Source organism: Sceloporus undulatus, chromosome 3 (assembly GCF_019175285.1).
Source record: "Sceloporus undulatus isolate JIND9_A2432 ecotype Alabama chromosome 3, SceUnd_v1.1, whole genome shotgun sequence".
Lineage (NCBI taxonomy): Eukaryota > Metazoa > Chordata > Lepidosauria > Squamata > Phrynosomatidae > Sceloporus > Sceloporus undulatus.
Window position 1 is genome coordinate 179,131,798 of NC_056524.1, and position 13,473 is coordinate 179,145,270.

Below are 13,473 nucleotides of genomic sequence, written 5' to 3' on the forward strand. Positions count from 1 at the left end.
TGTTTCTTTATCAAAAGAAACAGGATGACACTGCTATCCCATGGTCATTTGTATCATTTATGCTTTGCGTGATTTATGGATTGCTTCTGAAATATAGAAACCCTACCATTTATTAACTACAGGCAATGTTAAAACCAACAGTCAATTTGAAATAACTATTGAATATATAAGCAAGAATTCACAGTATCTGAACTGTCCACCACAACAAATGGATCTTTGGAAGGACCTGCAAGATTCCAATATTCCTCTCGCTGTAGATGAAGATCCAGCCACTTTATCAGATCTCTCTTTCCCCAACAAGAACTAAATCTGATCTTAGCTCTTTTTTCTATGATATGAACTGATGCAAGCAACTTGAAAATGGTTAGGTACATTACATTTTTTCTGTTTGTTAATTTTATTGCTAATGAATAAAATTATTTTTAAAAAAACAAATGTCAATTTGAATAACTCAGTCCCCACACTGGTACTATTGTAAACCACAACCCCACACTCACATTCAATGAAGTGTAATATTTCACTTGCCCTCCTATGTGCACATCTGAGTAGACAATACTAGGACTGCACTTTTTTCATTAGCTTGCATCCCACTCACAGCACTGCTATGCCAGAACTGCACATACCAAGCACCCTTGCATAAAAATGCTTGATATGCCAGCCTATTTAATAGTATGCCTCTGGCAATGCATACAGAATTGAAAGTGGAAAGTGTTTTCCAATGGCCTCCATGTGGTTTTTGGGGCAGGACTGGTTAACTACAGAAGGAGCATTTTTCATCCTTTCAATAGCTACACCAAAACATTTTGTTTTCAGCCAGTTTTAGGTTACTCAGAAAGGTTTTGTATGTTACGGGGGCAAAACTGCTATGTTTTGTGGCAATTCTGAACATGTTTTGGCATCCTGGGGTTCAAAATAACTGCCTGAGAAATTAATTAAATGGAAGTGTCTGGGGCTTCAGGGGACACAAAGTGGCCCCCCAAAGGCCACATTTCCCCAGTTCATGCCATGGAGACAGAGAGAGAGAGACCAAATGATTTGCCTCCACCTCTGTAAAAGTTGCAAGAGGCTGCAGTTTCAGACAAGACCTGTAAAGCCCATCTGAAGATCAGAGACAGTGGTGGAAGAGCAACAGAGAATGACAATGAAGAAGCACCACTACAACCACTACTGAATTACCCCCTGGAATGGGAAGCAGTCAGGAAGGATCCCAGGATTGTAACCTGCCTACAATCTCTTACAAGTCAGAGCAGCCTGCTGAACCACCTTAAAAATCAAGAAGATATGAAGACATATGGACACTAATTTACACCATGTCCCTCTGTCTTTCTTCAATTGATTCCTCTCTATTAAGGATGGGAATCATGAAGCTCAGGCAGACAACTATGGCGTGGAGAAAACACAGGGACAGAACATAATATGGAATTTTCCAGTGCCAGCATACATCACCAATGCCTTAAGGAGGACTAAGGAATTTATCAGGAGGACCCAATAAATGGCCATCTATTGGGAGTGCTTTGATTGTGAATTCTTATATGGCAGGAGGTTGGACTGGATGGTCCTTGTGACTTCTTCCAACTCTATGATTCTATGACTTCACCAATTGGACTGCTGATAAAGCATCCTCTCACTAACTTCATTCTTCTGTTAAGTCCCACCATTGATCATAATGGGGCTTAGTTTATGGAAAGGTAAAAGTTTTCCCTTGACAAGGTTGTCAAGTTGTGTCTGACTATAGGGTGTGGCGTTCATCTCTGTTACTAAGCAGAAGAGCCAGCGTCATCAAAGACAACCCAGGTAGTCATGTGGCCAGCATTGTTACCTTCCCACCAAAGTGGTACCTATTTATCTACTTGCACTTATTACACGCTTTCAAACTGCGAGGTTGGCAGAAACTGGGACTAGTGATGGGAGCTCCTTTCATCACGTGGTACTTGTGCCTCAAACTGCTGGTTTCCGATCTTGCAGTCATCAGTCAGTGTCTTAACCCATGAGCACATAATCTAGGGCCACTGAGTCCCTAGATCCGTATTGGCGAACCTATGGCACACATGCCCCCTCCCCCCCCGGAAGTTCCCCCCCCCCCCCCCCCCAGGCACCGAGTAACAGGTTTCAGTTTGGGCGTTCAGTCCCTAAAAGATTCACCATCACTGCCCTAGATTATGTGCAGATGATTAAACGGCATTGTTCTTCCACTGTCTTCTCTGTAATCTGAGTACTAAAGGTTTTTGATGAACACTGACATACTACCTAAATTTTATATAAGTTTTAATTCAATATGGAAGGTGAAGGTATAGGAGAATACCCAAACGAAGTGCATAATACTACATTTCTGAGGGGAACAGTGAAGGCTGTGTGCCCTTGTATATGCATCCACACTAGTTTCTGTAAAAAGTTTCGGTAGCTTCCAAATACATTCTGCTTTTAAGTCTGAGAAGTTAAGAACCATATCGCTTGCACCGCTAATTTCTAACTAATCATCTTTTCAACCAAGCTAGAGAAATAAACAAAAGAATGTGCAATCTCCCTGGAAACTTCTACAATGCCTTCCTTCCCTTTGCAACACAAAACCATAGCTCAAATACTCCCTTACTAGTTGACATTAGTCAACAAAAGATAACAAAAATTGCATGAAAGATAAAGTTGACAGAAACTATCAATGATTTACTGCATAAGGTGTCCCATACTTTAAACCTGACATCTCAAAGACAGAATTATCTTGTATTTTCTCATAAAAAGACACAATAAAAAGGAACTTCATTTACCAAGACAGCAATCCCATTTCCACATCTATCTTTGGAACCAGCTTTTTATTCACATCCCTATAAAAAGGTAAAAAGAGTATCCAAATTCTTTCATACTGTGCATATTAAACTTTTTTAAAAAAGCCTTCAATGAGAGCACAAAGACTAAGGATCAAACTATGTGTTACTGAAGAGAAATGCTACTAAATGTTCCGAATATAATGGGATAGCACAGGTTGCAGTTGTGGGTCATTTCTAACTCTACTTGTACTTGGCCTCTCACTCATGTCTACCTTTTCACAACCATCCCAAGATTCTCCAGAAGAAAACTCATGCACAGCTCACTTCCTACCATAAAGGGAGGTGCACTAACACCGCAGAAATAATCCAGTTTGGCACTACTTCTGCAGTGCTGATGTCCCCTAAAACAGAGATGAGAAACTGTGGGAGGCTGCATTAGACCTCTAGCAGAACTTCAAGGGCCGCACTCCATCACCACACCACCCACTGCAAGAAAAAATGCAAAACTTTTTGCTACCTGCAACACCCTGTATTTGTGGGGGCATTTTGCCATGTTTTTAGGCCCAGGAGACTGTTTTTAAAAGACTTTTCCTGGGCTTAAAACATCCCAGGGGAGTCCCAACACCTGGCAAAAATGCCTCCATGCTCTTTAGAGGGCATTTGGTTGCAAATTTTATTTTTAATTTTTTAAACATTTTATCCCTGGGGGTTCTGAGAGCCACGAAACCACAATTTGCCCAACCCTGAGATTTTTCTGGATAATCTTTTTTTTTTTTTTTTGGTTCTACATTTACACAAAACTATCTTCTTGTTTTCACATAGAAAAATGAACTCTGTTCTATTTGTTTCTGAGTAAATATCCCAATTCACTGCCAAAGTCTACCTGAAAATTTTTTTAGCCTATGCCTCCTCTCTTAAGTTCCTTTACTTGAAATCCTGAAGCCAATTTCAATTTGCTTACTTATATCAGCATAAGCCAATGTTGGCCCGTTTGTAAGGGTTCTGTTAAGTACTACGCTACTTGCAGAAACTAATCCAACAGAAAGGAATTTGAACTGTGAAGAGGAAATCATAAGACTAACCTCCCAAGGGCATGCACACTCCAGAACCTGCATGGGAGCAGGAGAGAAATTATAGTGCACACAAACAAGAAACTAACTAATGGTATGGCAGGTATGTTAACTGGTTCATCTGGTGCATTAGTATGCACCGCATACACCAAATATCTACATGTCCACTCCAGCATGAAGTCGACCTGATTGCAAATAACAACAAATGTGAGCTTACTATGACCTAGCTGCCCAATAAGGAGTTTTCTCCTCCTCCATCGAGCTGGTGAAATACACTGAAGACAACATGGTTATACAGAATATTTTTCAGACCAATACTGTTTCTACTGACATCAGTTTTCTAGCAAACTCAGTACTAATCTATTTGGGTCTATTTTCACTACTAGGTAACTGCCTTTATAAACTGATATATGCATCAGATTTCAAAGCTGTAGAAGAATGTTATTCACAGTTCATTTTTGGGACTGACTCCCAGAATCCTCCAGCTCATATGGCCTCTGCTAATGATGCTAGCAGAATTTTGGGAACTGTAATGCAAAAGTAACTTTTCCTGTCTCATTTATTCTTATTTTCTGGGGATCACAGGGTTTTCTCAAAACAAGCACAGTATTTTTCCATCTAAAATTATTTGTTCAGCAAGGAAAACTTTATTCCCAGCTCCCAGTTCTACATAAGGATACACTAGTTTTCCAGATGTTTCCACAGTTATCTAGACAGAAGCCATACACATGAAGAACAACTTAGGATCAGAAGCCAATTAATTCATTTTCAAATACAGCAACTAAATCTCTAAAGAATCTATATAGGAATAACAATTTTTTTCTATATAGGACAAAATAAAATACAGGTTGAGTATCCCTTATCTGAAATGCATGGATCAGAAGTGTTTTGTATTTCAGATATTATTTATTTATTTATTTTTGTATTTTGGAATATTTGCATATAACTAATGAAATATCTTAAGAGACAGGACCACAATTTAAACATGAAATTCATTTATGTTTCATATGTGAGTTCCTGCATGGGAGGGGGTTGGACTGGAAGGCCCTTGTGGCCTCTTCCAACTCTATGATTTTATGATTCTAGATATAAACCTTAATCACATAGCAGGTAATTTTACACAGATTTTAATTATTTTGTGCATGAAACAAAGTTTGTGTAAGCTGAACCATCAGAAAAGTAAAGGTGTCACTACCTCAGCCACCCATATGGACAATTTTGGAGTGTTTCAGATTTTGGAATTTGGATAAAGGAGACTCAACCTGTAGTATATATACATTTCAAGATGCAATTTAATATATATACAGTATATATATATATACACACACACTCAAAAATTATGCAGTTTTGGAAATAAAACTCATTCTGCAGACAAAAAAAGATACCATTAACCTGATGTGCTCATTTGAACCTAGGCATTACATGAGATTTATGCAGTTTATCACATTTTTATTCCCCTTTATTGCATTTGTATAGACCTTTATTGCATTTGTATTCTCCCCAGAATAGGAGAAACTATACTCAGGTCTCCAAGTCCAATGCTATACCATACAGATTAATGTTTATTGTACAGTTATAAAAAAGACAGACCACAAGTTGTGGCTTTGAGCAGAGAAGCCTCAAGCCTTTTATTTTTGTGGCTTTCCCCACTTTTAAGTGTATCTATCCATTAGAACTGAAATAAGAAGACAGCTGCCTTTTTAGATCATGAAATTTTTATGCTCTTGTAGGAATTTTCCTATGCTATGAAATTAAGACATGTACTCATGGTTATCTAGTCCAATTAAAACTTAAGTGGAGCACAACTCTCTTTAAAAAGGAAAAAAACAATAATAAATCACCAAGTATTTTGTGTTACTTAAAATAATCACACAATGCTTAGTCAATGCAATGAGGTTCCCTATTTCATAACTGGTGTGCTTTTGTTCAGAAGAACTGGTTAAGAACATAAGGTCTAAAGGGCATATGCCAGGAACATCTGGAGAGAGACACTATAGATCTGTTTCTGTGTTAATGCTAGAAGCCTCCAGACCAAAATAGGAATATTGGGGATGCTTGGGTTTTAAGAGAAAACACAGTGAACAGCTCACCTCCTGTTTAATAAGGTCTCAAGAGATTCTTATCTGCTTCACAATGTATCCGTTTATAGAATGTACACTGGTCCTATTTAGACAGTCCAGTTTGAAATATTACCCTATTAACAGCTAGGACACAGTAAAACAGGTGATAAAGCACCTCATATTAGGTTAAAATACAAATAATTCAGGGTGAGAAACATGTGTCTCCCCAGGTATTGTTAGATGTATGAAACCTCCATCACTCTTCAGCACTAGCAATGGTCCAAAACACACTGCAGAAATAATTCAGTTTGAGATTGCATTAACTGCCCTGGCTCAATGCTAGGGAATTCTGGGAGTAGTAGTTCTGTGAGACATTTAGCCTTCTCTGTCAGAGAGCTCTAGTACCACAATAAACTACAATTCCCAGGATTACCAAGCACTGAGTCAAGGCAGTTAAAGCGCTCTCAAACTGGATGATTTCTGCAGTAAGTTTTGGACCTAAATGTCTCACAAAACTACAGTCCCCAGAATGCCCTAGAATTGAGCCAGGGCCAATTAAAGCAGTCTCAAACTGGATGATTTCTGCAGTGTGGTTTGGATCTATGTTGGCTAGGGCTGCTGAGAAATGTAGTGCATTATCTGGAAGGCCACATGATTCTGACCTCTGCAATACGTTTTTTAAAAGTCCAATTGGTTTAAACTGCATAGTACTGAAGAAGCAATGTGTTCAGAATAAAAGTGTGGGACTATGGGGAAAAAGCAAACCAAAAATACAGTTGGATGCCCAAGGCTTTTTTTTTTTTAAGTGCTTGCTGTGGCTTAGTTCTCATTAAAGCGATAAATCTGTCTGGGGTATAACACTTAAGAACTGTTTATAGGATGGCAATTCTACTTAATGGGTGAAAATCCTAAATATAGAAAACTGGTTAAGTCAAGAGGTCAGGGAAGGGTAAACTAGGATATCTGCATTCTCCCTGACACCTACTTTTCTAAGTGCAAGGAATCTGTTCTTCATTGACGACTATTCAACCACGTGAACTCCACGTGCCAAAGTAGTACGGCTCAGGTATCTCAATGAGAATGAGGTCTAACCAAACAGAAGGTATCTAAAAGATTACATGGGTCATTTAACTTGATGGATGTAAACAGCTGAACAATCTAGGGGAAAGTTCATTAATGGATGTGAGCATACCTTTACCACAGTTTAAAGTGTGTTTTAAAGTGGATAAAGTCCAATTAAACAGTAAAATATTAAAAACAACATGTGTTGTAATAATTTATTTTTCTTTTCAGAAAAAAAAAGCTAAATACAAAGTGGACTGAGGGAGGGGATTCTTTTCACCTTGGCTAGGATGGAGACCAAAACAGATAGCCTTCTATGGCCTATGACATTTTGCACACAAGGCAAGCAACATCTTCTGTCCTGCTTGGGAATCCTGTAAAGCATCCTAAGGGAAGAAAAGCGATTGTGTGTTTATATTAGACAGCAACATGTGGGTGCGATACAGAATGGAAACAAGGCTGTATATTACGTTACTTAAACATTTGGATTGCACAAGATCACACCAGGTCGCCAATTATTGCAACACAACATCTCCAAGGTAACTACAGGTGATTCACCACACAGTGTAAGCTGTCAGAAGTACAAGAAGCCATCTTGCATAAGGAGAGCATGCTTTTGAAGGATGAGAGTTTTCCCCTCCAGTCCTAATGTGGCCACCTGTTTAACATGTGCTTAGGACAGGCCTAAATGACTAACATTGCACAACCAGAGCTTGGAAAATTCCTTTCTTGGATGGCATCACTCCTGATCCCCTGACCAGCAGGATCAGTGGTCATACTAGCTTGGGGGAATTTTAGGATTTGTTAGCCTAAAAAAGAAGGAACTTCTCAAGTTCTCGATGCATTTTGGGCAGACTCACATATACATGTATTTGGTGAAGCTGTGGGACAATGCATGAATCAATTCTATTTAACATTGGTTCAATGTTCATGATAGCTTTGTTTAGTCTCTGGCGTTGAATGTGTCATTCACAAAATTAAAGTTATCACCACCATCTTCTGTATTTTTTTTACTTCTGCCAAGGAGATGCTCTTGTCACTCACAGACATTGGCTAGTCTTAGGCAGTCTAAAATCTTTTCTCCTCTAAGGATACATGCCTAGCTGAGTCTGTAAAAGGTACTTGTTTTGACTACTACTCCCAGAATTTATTTTGCAAGTGGGCATCAACTCTAGATAGTTTTTGGGATACAGAAAATGTCCCGTTATCATTCAGCATGTGTGAATTTGCTAATAAAGTGCTTCTTAGAATGAGAAATTCTTAAACTGGATTCACAATCTGCCTCAATCCAAGAATTTAAGGCAGGCACAAATATGCCAGGCCTCTTCCTCTATTCCTCTCCCTCTCAATGGGTTCAAATCAAGTTTGAGAGAGAGAATTGCAGAGTTCAAAGGGAGTCTGGAGACTCAATGTGGTGCATAAATTATTTAGGAGAAGGCACCTCGTCAGTTTTAATTGTCATCCCATAAGGATGGCAAAAGACTTTTAGGTATGCTGAGTGCAAGCCCTTTAAGGATGTATAGATCATTATCAGCACCTCAAAATATAGAGTATTATCAGTCTGTTCTCTACAGATATGCAGATTCTCTAGACATTTTCTAGATGGAGAACAGCATCAACAAAAGTACCCTTCTTATTTTTCTTAGGGCCAGGGGAAAAAAAGCAAAAAGACACTAAAAATGGGAAAAAAAACCTTTGGGCATAAAAAGGAATGCTCAAAGTGCAACAGCGCAAACTATTATTCTCTTTGATAATGCTAGTTCATTTGCTGAAGGCTCATGCACATGAACCTGGGATGGCTTCAAGCCAATTTCCATATAAACTGTCAAGGCAGGAGATTGGTTTCATCAGCAAAGAGCAAGACAAATAGCCCATGGCTGTCATTCTACAAAGTGTCTTTGGTGGGGGGAAGAAAGATACAGATTCAAAAGAAAACACTTCTCCCACCTGACCTTTAGTTTTTAAAACTGGCTTTCAAAATCACAGCTTTAACACACAGCTATTCAATGGATCAGTTCATTAAAAATGAACTTCTAAGTGGAAGTCTTTATTGACAAATTAACTACAGCAGGAATGGTCCGAAGGCAGGTCTGGATCTACTAGTACAGTACAAACACAGGAGATCTTCTGGAAGGAGTCTGCAAGATTCCAGACTCCCAAATATTCAAAATTATCACCAGTTACTTCCCACACCTCTGTTGATGGATAAAGCTCTCTTATATTATTTCTTTTCATCCAAGAGATGCTAAGGCCACTCACTCTCTGCCATATTCGAATTTTGGGCAGCCTGAGATCTCTCTAAGAGGGATATATGCTTGGCCCAGAGCTCAGAAAAGTTGCTTTTTGGACCATTATTCCCAGAATCCTCAAGCCAGCATGGCCAAAACATGTAACATTTCTGAGCTCTCTCTTGGCTGTATAGCATTATAAAACAAATGCAAATACTTTTTAAGGTTCTGCAGAACAAGGCAAGCCTGAGGTAAAGATAATCTATTGTGCTGGGATATCCAAGTGAGAGCCTATGGCAGCCCATATAGGTTGTCACTTAGATGTCCCAACACAACAGATAGTCACAATTTCAGTCTTGACATTAGTAACAAATATTTCATCACAAAGCAATGCTTTCATATGTTGGATCACACCAGAGCTTCTTTAATACAGATCAGCATGAACTGAAATTCATATAATATTATTCGGCCCTGATTCTGGATTTCTTCTGTCTCCAATCAGTCTATTATCCTCCATGAGATGAAAGTAACCAAATAAAATGTGACATACATTTCATACATACTTCACCTTTGGCTTTATAAATGGCAACATGTTCTCTTCTTGACATACAAAAAATGATAAGTAGTATTTTTCTGTGGCATGTGAGGGATGAGTGATCACAGAGGTACAGATTCAGCTTCCATTAACAGGGTACTGCATGAGCAAACCGCCTTCACAGAAATTAGCTCATGCAATTTGCAATGCACCCTTTAACATACATTGCTAACAAGCACCTTCAACACTGGTCTCTGGTGAACCACATCAAACCAGAAAGACGGGATTATTCGCTGTTGTGTTCTACTCAAACCTCTTCAGTGAAAACTCATTACTTTACTTCAGTACATACTTCATGTTACTACCGGAAATATTTTCCCCTCAAATTGACCCAATGAATCTTAGTTTAAGGATGGATTTTATCATCTCTTCTATGTCATCTTTTCCTCTTTTCTTTGGAAGACAATGTAAATCCGAATGTTATTTTATTCCCAAATTCCCAAGAACTGTGTGAAAACTCAAGCAGTTAACACTGTTCTTTGTAATGTAAAGAACTGCTTTTAAAAATTCTGACACTCCAATGAAAACTGGAATTAACACAATCATTAAAGATGTACAGTCTGGATACTTTTAGTCCTAGCAAATGCAAACCAGAACACCGCCTATGGCTAGTTTTCTAAAGCACAATGGTTACAGGGGAATTAAACTGGAATTGAAGAATCTCCTCCCAACTGATGCCAGGTATGAAGATTGAAACCACAGACATTAAATGATTGGCTGAGCTATGCCTAACTCAACTATGCATAACATCTTCTTTTCTGGCTAGAGGTATTTAGATATTTGAGCCTCCAGTATTTAAATAACAAGATGCAAACAGAAGTTTTCTTGATAGCAAAATAGCCTCAGATAACTAAATATCTAGAATAGACCAATTGAAACAATGTGATTTTACCTTTTAGCAACTGATTCATTGGGCCTACTCTAGATGGAATTAGCAGTTAGATTTAGGCATCCCAGATAATAAAAATAGTGGTTGTCGGATATTTTGTTATTACTATTACTGATTGGGAGGGGAATGACAAAAATGCCACCAACACACCAGCTTCTAAACAAGCACCTTATGCTGTTTTAATCGTTTTATTGGAATGTTTTTATATTATTATTGTATGCCGCTTTGATCAAATCCTGGAAAAGCGGATTAGAAATAAACCATATTATTATTATTATTATTATTATTATTATTATTATTATTAAATTTTAAAAAACAGCTGTCTCCTGCATTACTATAAACTCAAGCTGATGGAACACTTGCTTTGAAGTGTTCATTTTTTTAACATTTTGTCTTCTTTTCTTCCTCTAAGGAATCTTTGTAAACTTACACTTTAGCCTAAAATCCTAATGTTAGTTTCCAATGAGCTCAAAATGCTGACTTCTAAGTAAACAGGTTTAGGATCACACTACACAATTTCAATAATGCTCTGTAACAGTGTAGCTGCACAGATTTCAATAGGGCTATTTATACACTGCAGAAATATTGATCACTAAGGCCTGTTACAGACTGCCAAAATAAAGTTGCTTCGGGTCTCCTTGGAGGTATGCTATTTGAATGATGCATGGGTCCTAAGAGTCCATTTCTAAGCACTAGAGTGCAGCTTTGGTGCAGTTTCCGGATTCTTCGGATGCATGCATCATTTAAATAGCATACCTCCAAAGAGACCCAAAGCAGTCTGTAACAGGCCAAAGCCTCCTATTAAATTCTGATAGCATAATAGTTAGAAACAGTGGTCTTTAAAGACATTTAAATTTCTATAATTTCTATAACTGACCATGGTCAGACACAAAGTCACTGTGAACAATTAGGACATAAACCCAAGTAGCTCACATTCCATCGTACCTAAACATGTCTAGTGAATATAAACATTTCCAAAGTGAATTCCAGAGTTCCCACAACTTCAACAGATGTGCAAGTTTAATTTGATCATTTCCTTCTCTTTCCAGTTCTTGGACTATAAAATCTTCAGATCAGGGACCCACCCCTCATATTAACTTTGCTTCATCAGGCATAGTGATGACACAATATAATGAGATAATGCTACCCTATGAGTATTTCATTTCTTTAAATATCACTGTATATTTTCTGCCTCAGGAAGTATTCCAGAAAGGTAGCTACCTTCTTTAAAACACAAAAATCCCAGCAGTGGAAGTATGGTCTGAAGTGCAGCTCAGTGGAGCTAATCTTAAATATACCGGTCTAGAATCCTTACTGAACACAACAGTTTGATCTGCAAGTAAACATATTTATGAGCAGGTTGTTAACCTTCGTGTTCCACCAATGTCCAGGTCATCCTTTTTATGTGTAACTACTTGCTATTTTGCAATTACTCTGGATCACTGTGACACAGCTTGTTCTGTAAAGTTCAACTTTGTTCTGTAAAGATCACACGCGTGCACAAACCTTAAGATATGTGCTGATCAGGTGGATCCTTTTCTCTGAGACTTTTGATAATCTTTCAAAATATAAAAAATGGAAAATAAATTAGGTGGCACAGTATCTATTCAACAGCAAATGAAAAAGAAATTAAATGTTACTGTATCACAGAATCATAGCCTTAAGAGACCACAAAGGCCGTCCAGTCCATGCAGGAACTCACAATTAAAGCACTCCTGACAGATGGCCATCCAGCCTCTGTTTAAAAACCTCCAAAGGAGACTGCACCACTCTTCAAGGCAGAGTGCTTTGCTGTCAAAACAGCTCTTACAGTCAGAAAGTTCTTCCTACTATTTAGATGGCATCTCTTTCCCTTTAGCATGCATCCTCTGCTCCATCTTCTATTCTCTGGACCAGCAGAAAACAATCTTACTCCATCCTCACATGACATCCCTCCACATATTTAAACATTTGAATGAGAGGTGAGAGAAATCCATCTGGTTATCACTTACAACCTCCTACCCCAATGTCTTTTAGAAACCACCTTGCTATAGAATAAACCCCAATTCTCCAATTAAACTCCTCCTCATTTCCTTAGGCTGCCTCCACACTGCAGAAATAATCCAGTTTGACACCACTTTAAAGTTGCAAGGCTGGTGCAAGCTTCTTCTTCTCCTTGAGATACACTATCCTTAATTCCCCTGCCCATGTTCATTTACTTACAGTGCTTCTCATCAATTATAAGCTTCATCCCGAGTTATTTAATTTAGAAATAATAATAATAACAATAAAACAAAACAAAAGCTACAGAAGCAGCTTTTCCAGAGACCGGCAGCTCAGGTCGGTGTGTGTGTGAGAGACTGCTCACATCCCAGCCACCCCCTGCTTTTAACAAGGCCACACCGCTCTCGTGCATGGACTCTGTGTGTGTGTGCAGAGTGGGAAGTTGGGAAATCGCAGGTTTCAGCCTTCTTGGGTTGGAAGAACCAAGGCAGGCACTCCTCCCTCCCTCCCTCCCTCCCTGCCCTGTGTGCCGGCGCGCGCTCCCTCCCAGCCGCCTCCTGATTGGCTAAAGCGGGACCAGCCTACGCGTGGGATCAGTGGGTGTGTTGCCCGGAGAGGCGCTCCTATTGGCTGGCCCTAGGCGGCGCTGAATGAAGCCATTCGGCTGCGAGGCGGAGGCAGATGCACGCGACACAGCACCACCAGCAGCAGCGCCTTGCAGAGTGTGCGAAGGGAGGATGCGCTCTTCCAGCACATCTATATTATTATTATTATTATTATTATTATTATTATTATTATTATTATTATTATTATTATTATTATTA

The 13,473-nt window shown here is 38.9% G+C and overlaps 1 protein-coding gene across 8 annotated transcripts in view; it reads right to left on the reverse strand.

Moving 5' to 3' along the window:
* PANK1 (pantothenate kinase 1) overlaps positions 1–13,473 on the reverse strand; it is a 35,517-nt gene that overhangs the window by 19,215 nt on the left and 2,829 nt on the right. Inside the window, exons 1-4 of one of the 8 annotated variants that reach the window (XM_042460532.1) lie at positions 12,869–13,065; positions 12,173–12,224; positions 7,235–7,340; positions 2,763–2,819 (exon numbers count right to left, since the gene is read on the reverse strand). The exons of 2 other annotated variants lie outside the window; for them this stretch is intronic. In XM_042460532.1, the coding sequence (XP_042316466.1) occupies positions 2,763–2,787 (25 nt within the window). In that variant the 5' untranslated portion in view covers positions 2,788–2,819; positions 7,235–7,340; positions 12,173–12,224; positions 12,869–13,065. Of the gene's footprint in view, positions 1–2,762; positions 2,820–7,234; positions 7,341–12,172; positions 12,225–12,868; positions 13,066–13,473 lie in introns of those variants that run through there. 5 more of the 8 variants (XM_042460533.1, XM_042460534.1, XM_042460535.1 and 2 more) reach the window with 5 other exon arrangements.